Genomic DNA, 27,179 nt, shown 5'->3' with positions numbered 1-27,179 from the left:
CATGTCATAGAGTTTCTGATCATACCGCTCCGACACCTAAGAAGGCCAAAATACCCACCACCACCACCCCCAGGACCTATGCCCCGGACCCCCCCCACTACCACCGAGACAGCACAGAACAGGACAGCGGACCTTCCCAAAACGGCATGGCCCCTCAGCCACACAATAGCTGAATGTTGGGAGATGGGGCAACCAAGTATGTGTGAAGGACGCAAGTCACCCATCAATAACAATGCACACAATACCAAGTGTAGCGGTAATGTGCTAGACAGACCTCACTATGCAGAGCACAGACCTCTCCATGTGTATATATACTGCTGGTGTTTGTAGCATTGTGGACTATGGACGCAACCATGCAGGCAGTGGGAAAGATCGCTGTCATGTAGCTGTATTGTCCCCCCTCTGTAAGTGGAAGCAGAATGAGCTGGTCCAACGTACGCCACTCCAGCGCAGGAGTGTGAATAATTAGGCCGGGACTCTGGGTGTGGTTAATTTCTGGGAAGGCCAATGCATCTGCCACAGCGGCGGCCCTCACCCTGCTACGAGGCCGCCGCCTTTGACCGCCACCCCCCTCGACACAGCCCCCTGGAACCAAGCGGCACAGCACCACAGAGTTATGTCTGTGCAGACTACTGCCTTCGATGCACACTGCGGACAGAAGGGCTCAAAATTCAGATCGAGTCGTGATTCCCAATGACGCAGTCCAGTAGGCAAGAGGCATTGCTCCCAGTGCGGCCTGCCCGGACCACGCATCATCGCAGACTGCGCACACGCTGAGTGCTTCAGGTGCCACTAACTCAGTGCACCACAAGTCATCTCCATGTGGCCTTATCAAGGCAGAATTCATTAGGCAAAAGACATTGCTACTAGGGCGGCCCGCCCGGACCACGCATCATCGCTGGCTGTGCACAGGCTGAATGCTTCTGATGCCACTAACTCAGTGCACCACAAGTCAGCACCACGTGGCCTTACTGAGGCAGAATTCATTAGACAAAAGACATTTCTCCCAGTGCGGCCCGCCCGGACCACGCATCATCGCAGGCTGCGCACACGGTGAGTGCTTCAGGTGCCCATAACTCAGTGCACCACAAGTCATCGCCACGTAGCCTTATTAAGGCAGAATTCATTATGCAAAAGACATTGCTACCAGTGCGGCTCACACGGCCCACGCATCATCGCCGGCTGCGCACACGCTGAATGCTTCAAGTACCACTAACTCTGTGCACCACAAGTCACCACCACGTGGCCTTTTTGAGGCAGAAATAATTAGGCAAAAGACATTGCTACCAGTGCGTCCCATCCTGACCACACATAATCGCAGACTGCGCACACACTGAATGCTTCAAGTGCCACTAACTCTGTGCAGCTCAAGTCAACGCCACGTGGCTGTCTGTCCTTACTGACCACTGCCTCCGGCCTACACTGCAGTTAGCAGGGCTGACAATTCAGATAGAGTCGCGATTGCAGATGACGCAGTCCAGTAGGCAACAGACATTGCATCCAGTGCGGCCCGTCTGGACCACGCATCATCGCTGGCTGCGCACACGCCGAGTGCTTCAGGTACCACTAACTCTGTGCAGCTCAAGTCAAAGCCACGTGGCTGTGGACCCTTGCTGACCGCTCCCTCCCGCCTACACTGCGGTCATCAGGGCTCACAATTAAAATAGAGTCTTGATTCATTAATTGCAGAGCCCATTAGGCAACTAAGTATAATGTCCCTAAAACCTACATAATATCCTTTTAGTATCCTTGCTTCAAGAAATTATTTTACATAAGTTATAGCTTTACTATAATGACCAAAATCATCTTGCAAGTCCAAAGGAACACTGAATGGCACTCTACACTGCGGACAGCAGAGGTCACAATTTAAATTGAGACATGATTTATTAATTGCAGACAGAATTGTTCTCTATGTCACTCGGATTTTGTCAAGAGGAAGTGACTAAAAGCATTCCTCGATGTCTGTGCTGACTACTGCCTTCCATCTACATTGCGGACAGCAGGGCTCACAATTGAAATTGAGTCGTAATTGCTGATGACGCAGTCCAGTAGACAACAGACATTGCTTCCACTGCGGCCCGCCCGAACCACGCATCATCACTGGCTGCACACACTGGCTGCACACACGCTGAGTGGTTCTGGTGCTACTAACTGTGCAGCTCAAGTCAACGCCACGTAGCTGTGGGCCCTTCATAACCGCTGCCTCCGGTCTACACTGCGGTCAGCACGGCTCACAATTCCACATTAGTATCGATACAAATTGTGTAAGAGACTATAATCGCTTAAAAAGACCAAATGCTCCCAATCTGTGCAGCTAAAGTCAACGCCACGTGGCTGTGGGCCTTTGATGACTGCTGCCTTCGGCCTACACTGTGGTCAGCAGGGCTCACAATTCAAATTCAGTCTTGATTAATTAATTTCAGAATCCAGTAGGCAACTAACTATAAGGTCCTCGAAACCTACACATTTCGACAATGTATTCCATACATATTTCATCTTTTGTTACCTACACTGCTTTCAGCAAAGCTCACAATTTACATTGAGACATGATTTATTAATTGCAGACAGAATTGTACTCTATGTCCTCGGATTTTGTCAAGAGGAAGTGACAAAAAGCATTCCTTGATGTCTATGCTGACTACTGCCTTCCATCTACATTGCGGACAGCAGGGCTCACAATTCAGATCGAATTGCGATTGCAGATGACAGTCCAGTAGGCAACAGACATTTCTACCAGTGCGGCCCTCCCGGACCATGCATCATCTTTAGCTGTGCACACGCGGAATGCTTCTGATGTCCCTACCGCAGTGCACCACAACTCATGGACCCTTTATGATAGAATATTTTGTGTATGATTTCAGATCTGCTGCCCCTACCTCAGTGTACAACAAGTCATGAACCCTTTACGATAGAATGTTTTGCGTATTATTTCACATCTGGTGCCTCTACCTTAGTGCAGCACAAGTCATGGACCCTTTATGATTGAATCTCTGTGTGTGATCCGATGATTACTGTTGTACTTGTTGCCAGCACCAACCATTCACTGAGGTCTGGCTTACACTCACCCACACGCATCCAGCACAGATGTCGCTGGACATGTGACCCTGGTAATAAAAAGGGGCCGAGCACACGTGCCCGTACCTAGTTCCACTGTCTATCTAATCTAACTGTGTCCGTGTGTTCATTATGTATGCATGATGCTGCCCCTGGGCCCTACCACATTACATTATATTCTGCTGTGGACAGCGCTCGCAACCATGTTACCTCTGGAGTGGGGAAAACTTCGGTTATGTAACTTTGTCTCGGTCATTGTATAAGTACATAGGTGGAGACTGGATCATTAGAGTCCTGTAAGGAGAGTGTATAGTGAATTTATAAGTGCTTCGGAATTGGAGGAGTGATTGGATAACTACATATGTTGGCGGAGCCTAATCCCCGAGCACAAGCTTGACTCTAATTGGCTGCCCTCCATGTGCCAAAAACGGAAATTTGGGCTATGCATGGCCCTATATTGCTAAAGCTGCAACACTCCTCTGAATGTGCAATAATCAGTCCTATCCACACAGATATGTCATGTGCACGATCTTTCATGTGTGGAAGTATGGATGGATGTAGGGTCAGTGATTCCCCCTACCTTCCATGTTGGCCATGTTTTGGGACTTGGGTCACAGGGTGACACATTGGCGCTTGCGGCCCGGGTGGCGGCAGCACTACAACAGGGACACCCACATCAGTTGATTCCTCACCAGGACGGAACCACACCCGGAGCTCCAGAGTCATTGTTCACAGCCTCACGCAAGGCTGGCATACGCCAGGCCAGCCCACTCCGCTTACACCGGACAGGGAGGGACAACATCGCTACATGGCCCAGATTTTAATTGTAGTGATCTGCTGCTCACCTCACAGGTCTAGTTGTCAATATGCCACAGCCACTTCCTTATGGCTGGTTTACACCCACACCACACCCATCAAGCACAGGGGTCACAGGACACGTAACACTGCCAATAAAAAGGACCGGGCGCACGTACTCCACGCTATTTCCATTTCAGACTTGGTGGCACCCAATGCACTGCGGCTGGCACAGGCACACGGCCACGGGATGGTGACTTTCGATGCACTGAGGTAGGGGCACTGTAAGTGCTAATCGGGTGTGCAGCCTGCGATGATGCCCCCTCCCTGCGGTCCATACAGGTCAGGTTTTGTGTGCCCTGCTGGACCGCAGTGAGCCATCCAACAGCAGGGGCCTACCGCCACATGGCGTGGCCTCACTAATCACAAGTTAGCGGCACCGCAAGGGCTGAGCGGGTGTGCAACCTGCGATGATGGCGGGTGCACTGGTATGTCCTCTGCCATGGTAAAATCAAGACGTAGCACCAAATGCGAGACCTGGTGGCCTGCGCAGCAGGGCTGTATGAAATGGAGGGTGCCCTGTCCGCAGGCCCAAGACTGGGGCTTGCAGCGGCACATGGTGGGCCCTCTTTTCTACAAGCAGGTGGCTGAAAGTGAGCAGTGAGGCCTGGGTGCACAGGGGAGGGCAGTCACCTCTGGGCGGTGGGAGTGGATTCTGTGCAACAGCCTGGGTGCGTGGGGCGGGCAGTCACCTCTGGGCAGTGGGAGTGGATGGTGTGCAGCAGCCTGGGTGTGCAGGGGCGGGACAGCGATGAAGGCGTGTACAGTTGTATGTACCCTGCCATTACTAATTCTATACTATGTTTCAGATGAGTGAGCTTGAAGGCTGCAATATGTCCTGGCACATGGTTGGAGACACACCAGTGGCGGAAAGGTGAGCTGTGAGGGTTTTGTCTGCAGTGTCGGCACTCACTCTTCCTCTCCATCTCTTCCTTTCTCACTCTCACACTCTCACACTCTTTCTCTCTCTCTTCCTCTCATACTTTCTTCCTCTCTCTCACACTGTTTCTCTCTTTCTCTCTCACTCATTCTCTCTCTTCCTCTCTCTCTCTGTCTTTCTCTTTGTCTTCCTCTCTCACTCTTTCTTTCTCTCTCTTCCTCTCTTCCTCTCTCTCACTCTTTTTCTATTTCTCTGTCCTTTGATGGGCGCATGACACACAATCTTATCTTGCTTTTTGTCTTGCAGGCTGTGATTCACAGATTGTACACCCCCCCCGACACGGGCTTCCCGCCACGTGGCGATGACTTGAGTTCCACTGGGTTAGTGCCACCAGAGCTGAGCGGGTGTGCAGACTGCGATGATGCGTGGCCTTCATACACCATCAAGACCCGATTTCAATTATGAGCTCGGCTGGACCGCGTGTATGCCACGGCTGAGGAGCTTGCTTCGGCAGTTGGTGGGCCCTTTTGGACACACGCCGGTGACGGAAGGCGGGCAGAGAGGCTTGTTTGCGCAGCGGCGGCCAGTCACCTCTGGGCGGTGGGAGTGGACAGTGTGCAGCAGCCTGGGTATCCAGGGGTGGACAGACACCTTTGGGTGGCGGGAGTGGATGGGGTACATCAGCCTGTGTGCGCAGGGGCATGCAGACACCTCTGGGTGGCGGGAGTGGATGGGGTGCAGCAGCCTGGGTGCGCAGGGACAGGACAGCGATGAAGGCGTGTGCAGTTGTATGTACTCTGCCATTACTGATCTATACTATGTTTCAGATGAGTGAGTTTGAGAGCTGCAGTATGTACCGGCATGTGGTTGGAGACACACCGGTGGCAGAAAGGTGAGCTGTAAGGGTTTTGTCCGCAGTGTCGGCACTCACTCTTCCTCTCCATCTCTTCCTCTCTCTCACACTGTTTCTCTCTTTCTCTCTCTTCCTCTCTCTCTCTTTCTCTCTCTCTCTCTCTCTCTTTCTCTTTCTCTCTCTCTCTCCTTTGATGAGCGCATGACGCACAATTTTATCTTGCTTTTTGTCTTGCAGTCTGTGATTCACAGATTGTCGACCCCCCCCACACAGGCCTCCCGTCACGTGGCGATTACTTGAGTTCCACTGAGTTAATGCCACCAGAGCTGAGCGGGTGTGCAGCCTGCGATGATGCGTGGCCTTGATACACCATCCTGGCAATCAAGACCCAATCTGAATTGTGAGGTCGGCTGGACTGCGTGTACGCCACGACTGAGGAGGCTGCTTCGGCATGTGGTGTGCCCTCTTGGACACACACCGGTAGTGGAAGGTGAGCAGAGAGGCTTGTTTGCGCAGCAGTGGGCAGTCACCCCTGAGCGGTGGAAGTGGATAGTATGCAGCAGCCTGGGTGCACAGGAGCAGGCAGACACCTCTAGCCAGTGGGAGTGGAAGGGGTGCAGCAGCCTGGGTGCACAGGGCGGGCAGACACCTTTGGACGGCGGGAGTAGATGGGATGCAGCAGCCTGGGTGTGCAGGGGCGGGACAGCGATTTAGGCGTGTGCAGTTGTATGGACTCTGCCATTACTGATTCTATACTATGTTTCAGATGAGTGAGCTTGAGGGCTGTACTTTGTCCCGGCATGTGTTTGGAGACACACCGGTGGCAGAAAGGTGAGCTGTGAGGGTTTTGTCCACAGTGTCGGAACTCCCTCTCCCTCTCCATCTCTTCCTTTCTCTCCCTCACAGTCTTTCTCTCTCTCTAACTCTCTCTCTCACAATGTTTCTCTCTTTCTCATTCCCTCTCTCACTCGTCCTCTCTTTCTCTCTCTAGCTCTCCTTTGATGGGCGCATGACGCACAATCTTATCTTGCTTTATGTCTTGCAGGCTGTGATTCACAGATTGTCGAGGGATGACACGCCATGGCTGTACCTACTTTTATTTTGTTGTTTTGTTTAAATAAAATGTTTTATATGTAAATCCATAGATGACTGAGATTCTCGTTTGTCCAACCTCGCATGCATCTTTTTTATTATAATTGTACGACATCACCAGATTTGTTACGTTCCAGATTTCGGATGGTTGCGGTCACATTTATTTGTCGGGGGCAGGAGGGATGGCGGACAAGGGGCTGGTGGTGCGAGAGGGGGGTGTCGGGGCATGATGGGTGTCCGAGCTGCAAGATCGTTGGCTCCATTGCATCTGTTGTCGTTCAGGTGTGGCTGTGGGCTGGGCTCCCTTTCATGTTGCAGGTTGTAATCCGACTTTACACCAGGTCAGAGCACATCTAAACCTCCTGGTGCTAATGCACTTTATCGCCTGTTTTGTACTCTCTTCGCCGATCTTGCTGGTGGTTGAGGAAGTTGCAAAGTGGTGTGTTCGCTGCTTTTTGCACGGGAATGCCTACTCTGCATCTCATTAGCAATATTTGCCGGGCTCATCTGTGACAATGCTTTTTGAGGCTTCTATTGCTGGCAAACTGGTGATATGGGCTGCTTGCACCATCTTGTGAATGGTGCGCTAAATGTATCACCATTTTGGCTGCGATAAAGTGCTGTTAACTCATCGATGTGTCCTTGAGAATAAGCTTCTCTGTGTTTTAAAGACCTGAGAAGTACCCGAGTGCCAAGCTGAGAGCCATGCACCCAGCGCGTTCACACTAGGGTGTCGCTCTGAGAGCCGCGCACTCTTCGTATTCACACTAAGGGGCCAATCTAGGGTCCCGAATCAAAACTTTTTGAAAAATAAAAAGCGTTCATTTTCATTAATTCACATTTGCCTCGAGGACAGCATCCCCCTAGGCATGCCCACATCTACAGATCTTTTTTTTTTTTTAAAGGGGAGGGGGCCTCGTGGCCCCCCCTCCCAGGCCACTTCTGGCCCCCGGGACCCATCTCCTGGGGCCTGGCCTCTCTGTTGGTGACAGTGGGGGGAGCCCCAATGGCCCCACGATCCCACCGGCTCCCCGCCTCCTGCGGGAGCCGGCATTCCTTTTGGGCAACGGGACCTGCTAACATACAGATCCCCTTGCGCAAAAGCAATCCTGCTTTGCTTCATTGAACCAAGAGCAGGTTTTCCTCCTCTCGCTTCAACGAAGCAACTAGGGTTTGCTATGACAGTGTGCAAGACATGCTTCCACCCTCTCATACCAAACAACAATGTCCCAGGGGTGAGCTCCCCAGGACATTGCAAGAGCCGGCCCTGGGGAGTGGCGGTCCCCAAGGCCATCAAGGGCTCCAGCAGGGGAGCCGCGCAGCCCCCCTCCCTCTATTTTCAAAACCCGGAGAGGTGGTGTTCCCCGGGGCTTCAGGGAAACCCGTGAAGACCCCCCCCCTGCATATTTAATTAAAGCCCCAGGGAGTAGCGATCCCCAGAGCTTGGGGGTGCCTTGGACGCCCACCAAAAATTACAAAACAAGCCCCGGGGAGGTGGCGGTCCCCGGGACTGCGGGAGAGCCGTGTGCCCTCCCACTCCTAATTTACATAGCCCCAGGGAGGTGGCAGTCCCCGGGGCTGCGGAGGCCCCGCAGGCCCCCGCAATATAATTATAGGATTGCCTCCGGAATGTGGCTAACCCAGGGGCTCATTTAAATGTGAGGCAGCCCGCTTCATTTTTTTGGGGTCCAGATTTGCGCACCCAGCGCGCATTCTGACGTTTTTATTTTTAAATAAAAAATAATTTTTGGTCCTGAGGGTCCTGGTGGGACCCCCATGAGCAGAACTAGGGGGTCAGGATGTTTCTACCCTGCCCCCTTTTCTTCTCTTTTAATCTTTTTACGACTGTTTTCTTGTGACTTGGTTCTACCGAGTCACAAGATGGCTGCCAATACTTCCTGGTTTGGAGTGTTGGCAGCCAATCACACTGAAGCGCGTGGTCGGGAGGGTGCACGAACCCACCGCTGCCCCAGATATCAAAACTTATTTTTTGAATTTCTCAGCAACTACTGAACGGATTTACACCATTTAAAATAAGGGTCACTTTCTGAACCAAGAGCTACCCGTCTACCAAATTTGGTGTAATTCCATTCAGCAGTTCGGGCTGTAGCCGGTCTCAAAATTTCCTGTGGAAATTAACACACAAAAAATGCGTTTTGGGACCCCACCCTTTTTTTCCTCAGCCCCTGCTTGATTAATCACCCCCAAACTTTCAGGGTAGAAGCTGACTTGGATAGACTTTGTTTGGGGAGAATTTCGCGAACATTTGTCAAACGACGCCAAAGTTATTAGCAAATCAAAAATGCTTTTCCTATGGAAACTAGGTTCTAACTATATTTACCTACTGGCGACCGCCAGTAGGAGAGATATGTATATATATATCTCAATATAAATTCACTGAAAAACAAAGGTTACAGAGACGGTTTAGTTAGGCTCAGATTTCACTCGTACAACACCATTCAAATTCAGCAGTTATAGTTTACACATTACCTCTAAGTTATGTCTGACTGCTATGTGGCAAGCTGCCAGAGGGTTAAGCATAGGTTAATTTGTGGTTTGCTTGTTTCTCATCCTGACAAGATTGTAGTTGCTGCATGTGTAGGGTTTCAACACCCTCCACAAGTAACCTTATTTCCTACAATATGGGACTGTGTTTCTCTCTTCATTTGATGCAACCCAGTAATGCAACTTTGGTTGCTATGCTACATTGCACCAAAAGATAGAAAATCTGGCCCTAACTTCCCAAAAAGGCCACAACACTTATGTGTGAATGACCTGCATGAGAAGCAGATTCAAAACATATCAGTCCTTTCATCAACAGGTGGAAGACATGGGTAAAAACAGAATTAATTGGTGCAGATTCCTACTGCTTGTAGAATTGCCAAATTCAAGCTGAAACTCCTGGCAAGAGTAGCCAAAGAGAGGGATGAGAGCAGCAAAAGTGTTTACCCTCTGACCTAGTTAGTGTTCACGTTCACATAGTAGTCGCTAATTATTTTACATGTTCTTTTATTGGCTAAATTGTTATTATTCTATACTCAATGATTTACTAGGTTTCAACATGCTCTATTCAAGTTTAGTTTAATTATTGACATGGTCAATTAGATGACTGCACCATTCTGCGGAACAAACACATTGGCCAATACTTGTTATTGCTATATAGTATACTACACATTCCCCTATGACAGCATTTGAGCTTTTTGGCTACAAAGCTTACCCACGCAATATCAAAACAACGGCATTTGTTCATGGAAAAAGCTAGAAATGCAAGAAAAGAACTACCTTATGTAATTATTCTGCAGAATCGACTATTTTCTCGAAGCCTTTACATTGTAAAGGGTATTATGGTGAGGTAAATGCACTATATTTGGTATAACGCTAGCAGCAAACACATATATTGTACCTCTGAACTTCTCAACAAGTACATTTTATGATGTTTACCTTCACACTTATATTAAGAAACCAATAAAATGCAGTGTTTTTGGAAGAGACTGACGCCTTCTGCCACCTACCTTATGTGGATTCGAAAGTGTTGTCGAAGACATTGGATCATTCTGAGAGTCTCTGAACAAGGAGAAACGGTCCTCAGAACTTCCAATCTGAAACAGATGAGAACAAACATTGATGCTAGTCTTATGAATTATTTTAAATTCCTTCCCAAGAGTCTGCAGTGAAGATTTAGGGCTATTTACCCCACTTAAGACAGAAACACTAAGTTGCAGGAAAGCTGTGTTGTACAAGTTTGTTCAGAGAACAAACTGCATTTATTATTCACAAAATGGAACCATCATTCGCATCATCTCACATCATACAGACTAACAAGATTTGCAGCAAAAATATTTTACAACATTTATCCAGCCTCCAAAACACACTAAAATTGTATTGGACAATTATGGAGACACTACTATGTGCACCGGCTCAGAACATGTCTCGGAAAAGACAATCACTAGTTTATTTCGTCAAAAGAATTGCAACTATATCCCTCACAGTCATGCGCAGATACTAATGAACCATGGAAGTGCAGAGCACCAAGCGGCAACCACTCCACTTCCTGTTTCTGTTATGCATTTGGTGTGATCTGTCACCAAATCATTTTTAAGACTTTGTGGAAGTCTTGTTTGGCATCAAAGACTTCCAGCTGTCATTTTCCCCAAAATGGGACCAAGTCAATATCAGTATAACTTTCTGATGATCTCCGATTGGCAAACCATCTCTATGGTATAACGTCTGATTTTACAAATATTATCGTGAACAATTCATCCTTATCTCTTTGCTCACTTGAGACAGTATTAAAGAGAGAGGTGGGGGGAGAAATGAGGGGCATAATGTATGTGTGCGCCAATTTGTAGTGCCCTAGGGATACTTGGAAATGCAGACTGCCCCGGAGCACATGTAGCAGCGGCACAACCTCAACAGGGTGTTCCCTCATTTGCAAGGGGATGTGGCACCATGCAAATGAAGGATATCTTAGCTTCTGCACCCTTGATGTCTTATAGATGTGGGCACAGAAGCAAAAAATCTGTCAGGGGACACGCTGATTGTTAGCCACAAAGAGAAGGTGCATCCCATAGGAGTGAGTCTTGAAAGTGGGGGAAAAGGGTCACAGGGTCACTGCACATATCCTCCAACCGGCAGGTGCAGTCACTTGCTGAACCTGTCTGCAGGGGAACTCTGCCCCCCTTGTAATGAAGGATGTGTTGCCGACTGCAAAGTGATGGATGGACCAGTTTCTTCAAACAACCGTTCAGCTTTTCACTAACTTACTGCCTCTAGGACAGTGCAATAACTATATTAGGGCACAGTGACAAGGTCTGTGGCTGGCGCAGACCAGGGCATTAAGTACTTTACATAATATGGCCTCTGAACAAGATCAAACTTGCAGTATGTGAAATAGTGTAGTTTCAAATTATCTTCGTAGACATTTAGAGTCTTTACCTCTCTTTACTTCTCAGATTAGGCTACATAGCACCTTATGGCTCCTCTTTATTTCCCATGATGAAGTTCAACATGTACGTCACCACTGCATTCCTGAAGAGGTTCTTTACTTTTCTCACTTATTATTCTCCTCTTTAGCCCACTAAGGTAACTGGTGCCTCTCAAGTAAAAATAAGCACCTTCCTCTAGGTAGATCTTCAACAATTATTTTCGTAGCTCTTTTGTTCAGAATGCTACAGTCTATGGATTGCTGAGTGTTTACAATGGCAATTTATGAAGCAGAAATCTAGCACCCAAGGTTAGCAGAGTCCATCACAATGAAATATACAGGTGAAAGGTAAGTGCTGCCAGTAAAGTCTTCTGCAAAAACAACAGTTGATGGACAGAATGCAGAACAATGCCATACATTCACCCCAGTACAGAGATCTGGGCCTAAATCCATCGTGTTTTTTGCTTACCATGTCATTCCAGTTTGAACCCAGCCATATGCAAATCAGTCTTGTCCCTGTGCCTCATGGGAACAGTCCAGCCCGAACTGCCAAGCCAGGTCCTCCCTGGACTGGAAACAAGCATCCTAGGACCGGTTTCGGGGTTTCACCCCTTTTCAGCCAGGATAGCTTGATTCCAGTGGCATGGAGAGCATGGCACCCACATCTGGGTATACCCATCCCACTCAGGGTGACAAATGCAAAAAAAACAGTTGAGGGACAGAATGCAGAACAATGTCATACATTCACCCCAGTACAGAGATCTGGGCCTGGAAACAAGCATCCTAGGACCGGTTTCGGAGTTTCACCAGTCTTCAGCCAGGAATCAAGCTATCCAGATCTCTTGATTGGGGGTGAATGGTTTGATTTGTTCTGCATTCCGTCCATCAATTGTGTGTATTTTGCTTTCTCGCCCAAGTGCACCAGGTATGCCCAGACGAGGGTCCTGGGCTCACTGTGCCACTGGAATCAAGCTATCCTGGCTGAAGAGGGGTGAAAACCCAAAACCGCTAGGATGCTTCTTTCGGGTCCAGGGAGGACCTGGCTTGGCAGCTCGGGCTAGACTGTTCCCATGAGGCACAGGGTCAAGACTGATTTGCATATGGCCAGGTCTAAACTGTGGTGGCATGGTGAGCAAAAGAATGATGGATTTAACCCAGATCTCTTGGCTGGGGGTGAATGTTTTGATTTGTTCTGCATTCCGCCCATCAATTGTGTGTATTTTGCCAGTTAAGTCTTCAGCATTTCCTTTAATTGTTGGTAGAAGGGGGGTCAATCTAGGGTAGGTTTGTATTTTTCCAGTTCAGCTAAGAGTAAACAATAATGTAAAACCTTGGTACAATGCTGGATCTCATCCTATGATCCCCCTCAAAATGCTTTCTTGAATCAAGCACATCGTGCTTGTGAAAAGTAATTCATGTCAAAATCAACGCTCAAACTAAATAAAAAAGGTTTTCACATTGTAGACACTTCTGGGGCCATTTAGACATGACGGAGTACAATCTCCCTTACTGAGAGCTCCTCAGATGACTGACACCACAATGAGTGATTCCCTTCACAGCAGTAAAGGTTTTTTGTGCGAACTGCATGCATAAGGAGCACGCTTCTCTAACATTTTTGTATTCAGAAAATAAACTATTATATCAGACAATACAGACAAGCTTTGTACTCTTGTCGAGGATTTGCTGCCAGGTATTTCGGACTCTGACCACAGTGAAAGCAGCGACAGTGCCTCGAACTCGGGCTCTAGCACTCTTAAGGCACCAGAGACTGCCCTAAAGCACCAAAAACATCGAAGGAGTTCTAAAGTGTCTAAGAGGCACACCGAGATGTTAAAGAACCAGGGAATGCAATCCGCCGGCCCTGGGTTGAAGTGGGATTATTCTCACACACGTATCACTGGCCCTGCAGATTTGGTGACGGATCAGGCCGGACACTCCATGGGGGGGCAGCCAAAGGGAGCCGCTGATATGAACGCTGTGTGAAGTATGATTTTAGAGTCAATTAAAGAACATCGCGCAGAGACCAGGGCGGATGGAAAGAAAGCAAGACAGGCTACAAAGAAACTGGAAGGTGCGGTGGTGAAAGTTGGCAAAGCCTGCGCAGAGATTGGGGAACGGATGAATGTTATCGAAGAGAGAACTGCTGATGTCGAAAGAGAACTGTCTGCTGTGAGGGAAGAAACTACATCTCATGAAACTCAACTAAAATATGTTATGTGGAAACTGGAAGATATGGAGAACTGCCAGAGGATGAATAACCTTCGCCGTCTTGGGATTAAGGAAGGACTGGAGGGGGAGGATATCCGCTCATTTATCCTAGGTTTACTTAAAGAAGCTTTCCCAGAGCTTGTGGGATGGGAATGGGAATGAGAAATTCAGCAGGTCCACCGGTTACCAGCTGTCCTTCGCAAAACCTCTGGCAAAGATGTAAATCAGCCGAGGGCTATTCTAGTTTTTTTTGGCAATTATACGCTCAGACAGGCGATTTTTGAGAAAGCACGTCCGGAGGCTAGGAGGCAGTGTAAAGAATCTTCCTTTTGTGTGCACTCCGATTTTTGCCACATAACTGTGGAATGCAGATGGCGACTACGGCAACTAATCAAACCTTACCAAGATGCAGGCTTTGAGGCATATCCGCTGGCCCCGGCTAGGCTGAAGACAGTTGTTAGAGGGTCTTTTAAATTCTTTACTTCTGAAATTCAATCGAGAGAGTATTTGGAACAAGTTTGGGGGAGATAAGAACTACATAAGGATTTAAAGTAGCTCAATAGTCTAACTAAACAGCCTCACTAAATGATGCCTGGGGCAAATGTGGCAAGATGGGGGATGTCTCTTTTTTCTTTTATATATATATAGATGGTTTCACTTTCCTTTATTAGCTCTTAAGGTCTTGATGGTTTGAAGGGTGCACAGGGGGTTGGGAGGGCTGTGGTGTTCTTTGCTATCTCTATCACTCGGGCCCTATGGGTCTGGCTTCTTTCAAAGGAAGGGGGTAAGTGGGGTAGGGTGGGGAGGGAAATGGGTGGAGGGAAGGGTGGTGGGGGTAGTTTGAAAGGAGGGGCACATGGCAAAATGGTGAAGTGTGAATTGCAGCTGAAGTTTGCCTTTTGTGATTTCTTGATTGTATTAAAGATTAGAGATTAGAGATCAATCTGGAATGAAATCCGGACCACCTCCCAGGTAGGCTTTAGTGAATAGGGGCTGGGTGGGTGCACTCCAAGAGTGCTTTGAAGTCTGCACTGGGGGCACATTTGGTGTCCCTGTGCATAGTCCAGCTCCAACCGGTTGCAGGGGCTGCCAGCCCCTGCTCTGGCGTGAAACTGAACAAAGGATATGGGTGTAGCCACCCCTCTGTCCTGACCCTCCCATAGGTGGGTCCCCAGAGTTTGTCCCACCCCTTCCTTGGATATAAAGTAGGAACCCCTGACTACAGAACTTTAGATTTACCTGGTCAAAACTCTGCTACAAAATCCCAGAACTTCTACTATCTACATGATGTTGGATGACCGAAGAATCTCCCTTGCAGTGAAGGAGTTACTCCCCTGCTTGGCAGGCACCAAAGACGCATCTGTCTGGTTTGCATCTCTGAAGCTCCTGAGGACTCTGAAGAATATTGCAACACAGGAGGTGGATTCCCATGGTCTCTAAGGTTGATCTGTGTGCTCTGCAACTCTGAGGCCTGTATCTCTCGTGGAGACCGTGCAACCCGAACCCATGGACACTGCGACCATTTGCAGAAGCATCAGCTTTGAGAAGATCTCCGAGGCTGAGCTTTGGGTTACTTGAAGCCCTGACCCCGAGCAGCAATTCCACCAAAGATTGCCAGCCTACACTCCACGAATATTCCGTGAGCTGGCCCTTTGTGTTTTCTCTCGAGGTCCCTTTGCGATCCCTTGTCCGTCGACTTGTGGGTCCCCGAGAATGGTATTTTAACTTTCAATGGGCTTACCTGGTTGCTCCGGACGTGCCCTGACACTCCATTGCTTGGGGAGTCTCCAGGACCTTGCTGGTCCACACCGAAGCATCTTTTCTCTGACCGCATGGGTTGCAGTTGCCAAGGCTTGTTGGTGTTCCCTCCGAACACTGGTCCCGCCCCCCCCCCCCCCCCCCAAGCACTCGACATCCTTCGTGGTACAGCTCACATTCAGAACCTGGTTGTTGTCGACACCGCCTGGTTCCCGTGGCTGCAGAGTCAAGCTTCACCTATTCGCACTTACCACACCCAACATCGGTGGGCATTCGTCTATTGTGCCCCTGATCACTGGCAAGTGACCCAGACTCTGTCCCCTCTCCTTTCCAGTTCTTCACATCTTCGATCCAGGCTTGGATCACACCGGACACTTCCCCTTTCCACAGCTGCAGCAGTTTGCAGCACATCACCATTGAAAACGGGTGAGGTAACACAAGTACTCCGGTGCTCCCTTGAGGGTGCTGGTCCTAGAACCCTCTAAGTCTAAAAGGGTTTGCTCAAAGACCTCGCCTAAGTGTCCTTAAACTTTAAAATTCCAACTGCGACTTTCCCATGGAATTGTACGGAGCTCGGGGCTGTGTTCTCACACTGCACACGTCCCCCATGGGTCCCCTGTGTCACTACCTTTGGTGGTTCCTTGGGTCCCAGTTGTAGGAAGGTGGATATCTGACTATGGTTACCCCCAACTTTTTGCCTAGTGTCCAGCTGGTTTTTCGACTTAGTTGGCCTGAGATCCTGCCATTCAGGGTCTCAGGCTGTCTGCTCTCTCTTTAAAATGGACTCCATGTACCCTAGGTACATACCCAATTGGTAAGGATCACCTTATTGGACCCTGTACAGTGTACCCTAAGTACCCAGGGCATAGGTGTACCCTAGGCCTACCAGGGGCTGCAGCATGTATTATGCCACCCCTGGCCTGGCCTTACAATCAGACACACCTGGCTGATCACTCAGCTGGGGCAGGGTCGTGTAATCACCCCTTGCTTAGATATAGTATACCTATATCTACACTCACAATAGACACATGTGTACCTATCAGCCACTCCTATGGCAGGCCTTAACAATCCTGGAGGCAGAGTGCTTGGTAACATGTGAGATGGTGCTCTAGCATGATCTGAGCCTGTCTGCAGCTTTCAGAACCATGTCCTTATAGCTGTTCTATGATATCGCCTACCGTATACTCTTAAGTACCTTATAATCTTACACGGTTATGGTAACTATGGTTTGGCTTTATCGAAACATGTCGTGTAAGGTGTCTAACACTTTGGAATAATACCCCCATACCATTTCTGGTGATGAGGATATTATTCCTCCCTTCTAGAGGGAGAGACATTTTAAAATCCTACTTTGCTGTTTAACTCTGACCAAAGCCTCAGCATCACAAAATGGATGCTGCTGCCACAGACACAAGTCTGACCTCCTGCAGCTGGGAGCCCTCCCAGCCAGGAAGGCCTGGACAATAGGTTTCCTGCTTGGGGAGGTGCTAGCACCTCCCCAGACAGGCTTTAGTGTATTTGGGCAGGGAGGGCTGAAAGGAAGGAGACACTGCCTGCGGCACACAAGGTGTCCCATGCATAGTCCAGTTCAAAGCGGTGCTGGGGCACTCCAGCCCCAGTCTTGGCGCGAAACTGGACAAAGGGAAGGGGGTGTAACCACCCCCCTCCCTGGTCCCACCCATAGGAGGGACCTAGCAGGTAACCCAGCCCCCCAGATTAGTATAAGAGTGGGAGCTGAGTCCCTAGGACTTTAGATTATCCTGGAAACCTGCAACTTGAACAGAAACTCTGGACCTCCGACATTCGACTACGGAAGAAGACTGAAGAATCTCCCTTGTGGCCAAGGAGTGACCACCCTGTGCTCAACGTTCTACGAGGAACCGACTGCAGAGCCCGACCAGCGCCTTGACTTCCAGACTTCTCTGACCCTGATCCACATCCACAGCAAAGCTGAGATCCGTGGAGGCGATGAGAGATGTGGGACCAGCTACCTGGGAAAATTGGCGACTGTTCTGCTCGATTTTCCCGGCCTTCTTGTGAGGAAAAGATGATTAAATGTGACTTCAGTCTCTTACCATTCAAGTCTAAGGGTTAGAGTAGTGAATGGAGCCTATTTACTAGGCACTTCGACATGATCTTGTGCTCTTCCCCATAGATCAGGGCTTGCACACATAGCCTAGGGGATAGATTCGTTAGTATTAGGGATAACCTGTCCTGTAGTGAGGGTATTTCATGGAGCTGTGCTGAATTCAGGCCTGGTAGGCCTCAAACGGGAGAGACTCCATGTTTCTTTCTGCTCCGGCAGCTTGGGATGCTTCTAGGTCAAATGTAATGTTTTAGTTACGAGGTGTTATTCGCTTGGAGAGAACCGGTTCAGGCCGGCCCTTATCGAAGGATTGTATTTTTCTTCATGCCGAAGACACTACATCAGGCCGGCCGGCTGGGAACGTGTCCTTGGTACGGGGAGGTACAAGAATTTGGTGGGCGGCAGGTTACAGGCCGGAATTTTCCATGAGAAAACGCACCTCTATATTAGTGGAAGTCTGAGGCAGTTACATGTTCAGTCCGTAGGCGGCATCTAGCCGTTAGCAGTAAAGCTACTACTTATTCCAGGGAAGACAGACGCCATCTTGAAGGCGGAGAAGAACCGAGAGACAGATGCTCTCCTAGCAGAATAGCCAGAGAGGAGAGAGTGGCCGATAAGGAAGAGGTCCCAGTGACTCGGAGAAGGGTGATTCCAGGCGAGCCGAGGCACAGACGAGAAGGGAACCTAGATGACCACTGAGTGCAGGCTACATACTACTAAGGTGATGTCGACCCTTTCTTATTAGAGTGTACAACTTAATCTTTCACTTTTCTTTGCAGGTTATGTGTTATATTGTAATGTTATGTGATTGCGTATGTAATGAGTAATAAAGTACCCAGTTTGTAGTGAACCAACATGTGCTGCGTGTTCTTGTATGAGAGGGTAGCCTATTCTTCTAGTCAGCTGCGGCTACATGAACAGATGTTAACCCTGATCAGGTAAGTGGTAACTGAATAAGGGAAAGAGGAGCCCCTCGAACCTGAGAACAGGCTATGCTCGAACCGGTAATCCTTGTGTGATCTGATGAATAGTGAGACTGATTCCCTTTTTGTATGTTATGGTGATCATAGGATGAACTGTCGTATGAGACTGCCGTCTAGGTAGAGAGGTCTGGATTCGTATAGGATCGCGAGGCCGCCACTTGTGATACTGTCGTATGGGCAGAGAGGTCTGGATTCGTAGGGGATCGCGAGGCCGCCATTTGTGCTGAGACTGCCGTCTGGGTAGAGAGGTCTGGATTCGTAGGGGATCGCGAGGCCGCCACTTGTGCTGAGACTGCCGTCTGGGTAGAGAGGTCTGGATTCGTAGGGGATCGCGAGGCCGCCACTTGTGCTGAGACTGCCGTCTGGGTAGAGAGGTCTGGATTCGTAGGGAATCGCGAGGCCGCCACTTGTGCTGAGACTGCCGTCTGGGTAGAGAGGTCTGGATTCGTAGGGGATCGCGAGGCCGTCACTTGTGATACTGGCGTATGGGCAGAGAGGTCTGGATCCGTATGGGATCGCGAGGCCGCCGATTGTGCTGAGACTGCCGTCTGGGTAGAGAGGTCTGGATTCGTAGGGGATCGCGAGGCCGCCACTTGTGATACTGTCGTATGGGCAGAGAGGTCTGGATCCGTATGGGATCGCGAGGCCGCCGATTGTGCTGAGACTGCCGTCTGGGTAGAGAGGTCTGGATCCGTATGGGATCGCGAGGCCGCCACTTGTGCTGAGACTGCCGTCTGGGTAGAGAGGTCTGGATTCGTATGGGATCGCGAGGCCGCCACTTGTGATACTGTCGTATGGGCAGAGAGGTCTGGATCCGTATGGGATCGCGAGGCCGCCGATTGTGCTGAGACTGCCGTCTGGGTAGAGAGGTCTGGATTCGTGTGGGATCGCGAGGCCGCCACTTGTGATACTGTCGTATGGGCAGAGAGGTCTGGATCTGTATGGGATCGCGAGGCCGCCGATTATAAGAGGTCTTGGTATGTATAGTGGGAATTCCCTGTCCTTAGGTGGTAGATATATGTGGTTGCACTATTGTAAATAGGCCCTAGGGAGGGGGTAACGTTCTGTCTGGGTTAGTGAGGCTCTGACGAGCGGGTTCTATCTGATCCGAAAACCCAAGCAGAACATTTGGCGTCACGAACCGTTTACGAAACCTGTGTGCGTTGTGGTTGTATCGTGTTTGCTTTCGGCGCGTGCGTGGTTTCGCTTGTATATTATTTCTTTATATTTGTGAGTGTAGTTTTTTTTTCTTTTTCTTCTTTCTTCTTTCTCTTTTTCTCTTTTTCTTTCTTTTCCGAGATGTTTTCTAGAAAGTCGAAATCTACTTTTAAGTTGCCCGTTGATATTCCCGGCTGGGATTCAACGCCTTATGAAGCCTTAGCCCGTGAGTGGGCTGATTCTACTGGTTTGAGTGAGAATTGGAATTCTTTTTTGGAGCTGGCGGAGCCGGCTAATGTGATTACTTGTTTACAGAAGGCGCCGGTATCTAAGGGTGATGAGCTTCCCATTTTGGGGCGCAGAGGTTGGATTGTTCTGTCTGCGTACAGGATTCTGCATGAGAGGTTGTTGAAGTTGCAGAAATTGCATAAGGATGTGGAAGCGAACTTTGTTGAGATTCAGAATGCTCATACTTTGTTGCGGTGTCAAAATACGTTGCTTGCTGACAAACTTGAGACGTACCAAACTATTGCCGAGAGGGCGGCTGTGCGAATTGCTCGTTATAAATACAAAAATCGGCGTGGTCGGGTTTCGAAGCGAAAGGTGCGTCTGGTCGTGGCGAAAGCCGGACTGGATTGGAATCCTGATGAATGGGATGGTAAAATCTGGAACTCGAGTGATTCTCCTTCCTCGGGTGAGGAGTCTGCCAAGCGCGAGTCCTCTCGCTCCGGCCGTGATTGTAAGTCTGCTTCTTGCGCCTCTGATGGTGCACCCCGTGATTGCGCTCGTCCTTCGAGCGGGGTCGATGCTTCTTACACTGATTGTTCCTCTACATGTGCTGGTCGAGCTCCTTGTGATGCTCGTCCCGCGGTCTCGGTGCATCCAGTTTTTCGGCGGAAGTTGCAGCAGGCTCCCGGTGCTCCGAATGGTATTGCTTTAGACTCTCTGGAGGATTTTACTCAACAAGAAATTAGTGATATTTTGCAGCGATTTCGGCAGCGAGCTGGTGAGACCTTACTCACATGGATGGTGCGCCTTTATGAACTGGGCGCTGCTGGCATTATGTTGGATACTGGCGATTGTTTGAAGTTTTGTTCCTTGAGTTCGGATTCTACTGTACAGGATCATTTTCGTAACTTTAATGTTGGTGGTCAAATTTCTTTGCTTCAATTGGCGACTGAGGGTTGTAATCAAAAATATCCTACTGAGTCTGACTGGCCTGTGAATGACAAACCGTGGTATACTTTGCGCGATGCTGCGCAACGTCTCAAAGAGGAGGTGATGAAAACAGCAATTTTTCTGAATACTGCTGACAGGTTGCTTGATGGTTTCTTGACATCTTCTGTGCGGAATCGTATTATTCGTTCTTCCCCTGTTGCTTACAAGCAGGTCATGATGACTTTATTGATTAATCAGACTGGTAACATGTTATCTGTGGTGCTGGAATCGGTACGCCAACTCGGTGAGTTGGGTGAGTGGTTTAAACCTGAACGGCAGTCCCGGCCTGACACTCGTACTCCTGGTGACAATAAACTTACTAGACGTGATATGTTTTTTGGTCTTATGAACGATGGTGTGCGGAAGGAGGACATTGATGGTGAGACTACTTCTCGTTTGTGGGAAATGTTTCGCAAACGTGGCTTGGATCGAAAGGAGGGTGCCCGGCGTGTTCGGACAACTGAGTGTGATCGTGGTTTTTCTGACGGTAGCGGTGATGACGACCGCCGTGGGCGCTCTGCTCGTCGTGATGATCGACGTTATGTACGTGATTTGTCCCCCCGTCGTGAGAGAGACAGGGAGAGAGAGGGGGAAAGAGAGAGGGGGAGAGATGATTATGTTAACAGCAGACGTAGAGATGATAGGGATCAGTCCCCTGAGTTGAGAAGGAGAGAGGATCGACACATATTGGCCGATCGAAACCCGCAGTACAATGCAGAGAACAGGAATCCATTTCGTAATGGAGATGGATATGAACAGGAGGTATCGATACCTGGGAAACGTGAGAGTCTTTATCCTGATTTATCCTGGTACACAGAACGCAGTAAAGATGACTAGGAAATAGGTCAAGCTCCAGTACACAGATGGGCTCACAGAGATAATAGACCCTATGTAGATATTGATATTTATTGGAGACATCGTAATGTCCAAAGGGCCCGAGCATTGGTAGATACAGGAGCGGAGGCCACTCTTATTCATGGAAAATCAAAGAAGTTTAAAGGTCAGCCTTTTACAATTACCGGATTAGGTGGAAAGGAAACTCCCGCAGTTCAAACTTTACTTGAAATGAGAATAGGTAGGATTCCTAGAAAAGAATACTCTGTATTAGTGGTACCACTCTTAGAATTCATAATTGGAATTGATATTTTGAAAGGAATGACTTTGCACTTAGATGATGGATGTTACCAATTTGGAACTAAACATTATATATCGTCCAGGCCTGTACGGGTTGGTCGTTTAAGAATGCCCCCCATAAAAGTTCCCCAGGCGACAAAAGTGGTTCGCCAGAAGCAGTATCGTATTCCAGGTGGTCATGAAGAGATTAGTACCACTATTCAGGAGTTGGTGGATGCAGGAGTTATAACCCCAGTTACTTCTGCTTGGAATAATCCTGTTTGGCCTGTACGTAAGAGTGATAATTCTTGGCGCATGACTGTTGATTATCGAGAATTGAATAGACACACACCCCCTTTGACTGTTGCAGTACCGGATGTTATTACCCTAATTGAAAGAATCCAAAAACATCCAGGTACATGGTATGCGTCCATTGATATTGCTAATGCTTTCTTTTCGATTCCGATTGCCCCTGAGTGTCAGGAACAATTCAGTTTTACGTGGAACGGGCGTCAGATGACGTTTAGAAGTCTTCCCCAGGGCTATGTGCATAGTCCTACGATATGTCACCGGCTGGTGGCAGAGCATTTGGCTGAGGTACCGGTTCATCCGCGAATTCAGATATGTCACTATATTGATGATATTTTGATCCAAGGTGAAACACAAGAGGAAGTTCAGACCCAATTGGACAGAGTCATTGAGTGCCTGCGTGAGAAAGGTTGGGAAATCAACCCGGATAAATTACAAGGTCCGTCCCAGGCTGTGAAATTTTGGGGTATTAATTGGCATGAGGGGCACCGAGAAGTGATCCCTCAGGTTAAACAGAAAATTCTTGATTTTGCAGTTCCGAGGAACAGGAAAGAAGCCCAAAGCTTCATTGGTTTGTTTGGTTTTTGGCGCCAGCATATTCCTCATTTGAGTCAAATATTGGCCCCTTTGTACCGTGTCACTCGTAAAAAGAATGCATTTGAATGGGATAAACCACAGCAAGATGCGTTCAGTCTGGCAAAAGAAGCAATTCAGCATGCTCTGGATTTATGGCCTGTATGTGATGGTGATGTGGATTTGAATGTGTCTTTACAAGGCCTTTATGCGAATTGGAGTTTGTGGCAGAAACAAGGCAAGAGTAGAGTACCGTTAGGTTTCTGGACCAAAAAGTTACCTGATGCTGGTGAGCGTTATACACCTTTTGAGAAACAGTTACTTGCATGTTATTGGGCTCTGGTGGATACCGAGCAATTGACTTTGGGACATGATATAGTTTTGCGACCTGAAATTCCTATCATGCAGTGGGTTATGAGTTCGCCGAAAACTCACCGAATTGGACACACTCAAGAGGCGAGTGTGATTAAATGGAAATTGTATATACAAGACAGGGCACGTGTGGGACAAAAAGGAGTTGCATCTTTGCATGAGCAGGTGGCACGGGCGCCATCGACTGAGACTGAGAGTCAATGTTCCGTACCTTTAGTACAGGAGTCTCCTGTTCAGTGGGGTAGACCTTTAGATGATTTGTCCGCAGAGGACAGAAACCATGTCTGGTTTACGGATGGTTCAGCAAGGTTCATAGGGACGAAACGGCATTGGAAGGCGGTGTCCTATAATCCGATCACACAAAAATTGCTGAGTACAACTGGTGAGGGTAAGAGCAGTCAATTTGCTGAACTCTATGCTGTTTATCAAGTTCTGAAACAAGAGTTACCTGGCACATGTCATATTTTCACCGATTCTTGGTCTACTGCCAATGGACTGGCAGTTTGGTTACCGACTTGGCATTCCCATAGTTGGAAAATCCATTCAAAAGAACTGTGGGGAAAAGAATTATGGCAGGAGATTTGGGAAATGCTCCCACAGAGTACTGTTACAATCTTCCATGTGGATGCTCATACCCCGATAGACTCTCTTGACAAATTCTTTCATAACATTGCAGATGAGAAATCTAAAATTGCTGAGGCAGTGGTGGACAGGCAAGATTCTGATCTTGCGGGATTGGCGAAATGGGCCCACCAGAAAGCAGGACACTTTGGAGAGAAAGCCACTAGCAGGTGGGCTGCTGATCGAGGAATTTATATTCCCCTAGATTTAATTAAAAATGTTATTCTACATTGTCCTATTTGTCAGCATATCAGGCAGCGCAAAGTGCCCCAAATTGTTAAAGGTCATTTACATCGCGGGAAATTACCCGCTCAAATTTGGCAGATTGATTACATCGGTCCACTTCCTATGAGTAGGAATTGTCAATATGTTTGCACTATTGTTGATACATACAGTGGCCTGTTGGTGGCCTTTCCCTGTAAGCAAGCTACCCAATTGAATACTATTAAAACATTGGAATTGATTATGATGTATTATGGTGTGCCATTCCAAATTCAATCTGATAATGCATCCCATTTTCGTGGAAGATTGGTACAGGAATTCTGTGTGGAAAACAATATTGAATGGGTGTTTCATATACCATATTATCCACAGGCCTCGGGTCTTGTGGAGAAGTTGAATGGACTGCTGAAAAACCAGTTACGTAAATTAACAGATGACAAGTATAAGAATTGGCGAGACTTTTTGCCTCAAGCGCTATTGATTTTGAATAACCGTCCTTTTCTAAATGCTGAATCCCCACTTATGCGTTTGTTTCCTCCGAATGTTGATGCTAAGCCCAATGAAATCAAAGAGACTGTGATGTACTGGGAGATTACTCCCGGAGCTTTGGCTCCATGTAGAGCGACCCCAGGGTCGGCAGGTTTAGACTTGCATGCCATGGATGACACCGTTATAAAAAGTAAGGATCGAGTCATCATTGAAACTGGTGTTGGTGTTCATATACCAACTGGAAATTTCGGATTAATCGCCCCTAGATCGGGGCTGGCTGTAAAAGGCATTCAGGTGCTTGGAGGAATCATTGATAGTGATTATCAGGGAGAGATTAAGGTGCTCCTGCTGAATAGCAGTGAGGTTGACTTACTGATACATCAAACTGACCGAGTGGCTCAATTGCTAATAATGCCTGTTTTCAGTGGTGAGATCACAAAAGGCACTGCCCCAACGTTGCTAACTGTACGAGGCCAGAAAGGTTTTGGCTCCACAGATAATCCTGGGGCCAGAGTTTGGGTGCAGTCGCCTAAGAATCCCCCTGAGCAAGCAGAAGTCATTGCAACCGGTCAAGACAACACCATTTTAGTTATGAGACCAGGGAAAGATAGCTGGGAAGCAGTCCCGGCTGACAAATGTTACTTGCGAGAATGAATAATGCTTGTATTTGATTCTCTTTCAGATCATTCTTTGGACTGTTGCTGCAGGATGTGTCGGCGTTGGACTCCTTTTGGGCTGGTACGACGAGAGAGGAGGGATCCCATCAACCCGGGCTGAGTTGAGAACCCGAGTGTCGCGTTCCTTCGCTGCGTGGGATTCGTCGTCGAACTTTTGGATTACATTAGCCAAACAAGTAACTAAAGCCCCTCATTTCTGCTCGACACCGATGAGATCGGTGACGGACATTCTAGCGACTTGTTTAGTTGCTGTCCCTGCTTCATTGGAGACTTTGACTCATATTTTTAATATATCGAGTGCTCGCCCCAATGTTCTTCTGGGCGATTTTCCTGCCCATGAGTATTGCCCCTTGTGTACTGTACTGTCAGACCCGATACCCCCCATCCAGTCCCAAATAGTTACCTATAATATCACACAAGGTGATTTGTGTTTTTTCCTTACTTGTGATCCTAGTGCGATTTCTGAATGTATGCGTTTAAGATTGAAAGGTGCCACTTCATTCACCGCTCATGAACGAACTTTGTGCCTTCAAAGGACACCGAAAACATGTACTTCTGTTCGGAATAACATGACTTGCAAGAGTTTGGTAGTTACCCCCAGTCATTATCGCACGATGTTACTACCTGCCGGATGGCTTTTCTCATGTGGTAATACTTCCTGGCCATATATTCCCGCAAATATTTCTGGAGGCCCGTGTGCCATTACTAGACTGAGCTTGTTAATGTTCTCATCACATCCGAATGCCAACTCTCGTGTGATTCGAGATACAGTGAGGTTACAGGAGGATTGTGACTCATCTTTGCATTTATATTCCAAGTCTGAATACCTTAGCCTGGCTATTTCAATTGTTGGTGTTCCTGCTTTGGCAGTTTATAATGCCAAATCTATTGGGAAAATGGCCTGCTGGATGGTAAAATCCATCAATCATACTTCTACAGTCCTGTCTGACATGTTATTAGACGCCCAGGGTGAACGTAGGGCTATCTTGCAAAATCGAGCGGCCATTGATTATCTTTTGCTTAAACATGGACACGATTGTTCTGATTTTGAGGGTCTTTGTTGTTTTAACTTGTCGGATCATACAAAATCCATTCAAGCTCACATTGATAAACTACATGACTTGACAGAAGAAGTTAGAAAACACATTGACCAGGGCTGGTTTGACTGGCTCTTTAATTGGTTACCTGATTTGCATATGTTACGTCAGATATTAGGAGGTATTCTGATTACTATCGGCATTTTGATTTCTATCTGTTGCTTTATTCAGTGTATTCCTTCACTACTTCAATTCTGCACACCTGGTACTAGACATAGATCAGTTAGTCTTGTTTCATATTATTCTTCCACAGATATTAGTTCTGTTTAATGAATGTATAATAGACTGAAGTCAAGGGTGAAGTGTTCTGCTCGATTTTCCCGGCCTTCTTGTGAGGAAAAGATGATTAAATGTGACTTCAGTCTCTTACCATTCAAGTCTAAGGGTTAGAGTAGTGAATGGAGCCTATTTACTAGGCACTTCGACATGATCCTGTGCTCTTCCCCATAGATCAGGGCTTGCACACATAGCCTAGGGGATAGATTCGTTAGTATTAGGGATAACCTGTCCTGTAGTGAGGGTATTTCATGGAGCTGTGCTGAATTCAGGCCTGGTAGGCCTCAAACGGGAGAGACTCCATGTTTCTTTCTGCTCCGGCAGCTTGGGATGCTTCTAGGTCAAATGTAATGTTTTAGTT

The 27,179-nt window shown here is 48.1% G+C and overlaps 1 protein-coding gene across 2 annotated transcripts in view; it reads right to left on the bottom strand.

Annotated features, from left to right (window-relative positions):
- Positions 1–27,179, bottom strand: part of CTTNBP2 (cortactin binding protein 2) — a 636,925-nt gene that overhangs the window by 9,196 nt on the left and 600,550 nt on the right. For both annotated transcript variants that reach the window (XM_085653125.1, XM_085653124.1), the window contains exon 22: positions 10,247–10,333. In XM_085653125.1, coding sequence (XP_085509251.1) covers positions 10,247–10,333 — 87 coding nt within the window. The remainder of the gene's footprint in view (positions 1–10,246; positions 10,334–27,179) is intronic.

Source organism: Triturus cristatus, chromosome 4_1, assembly GCF_964204655.1.
Source record: "Triturus cristatus chromosome 4_1, aTriCri1.1, whole genome shotgun sequence".
NCBI classification, from domain to species: domain Eukaryota; kingdom Metazoa; phylum Chordata; class Amphibia; order Caudata; family Salamandridae; genus Triturus; species Triturus cristatus.
The sequence above is the reverse complement of the archived record's forward strand: the minus strand, read 5'-3'. Positions and strand labels throughout refer to the sequence as shown.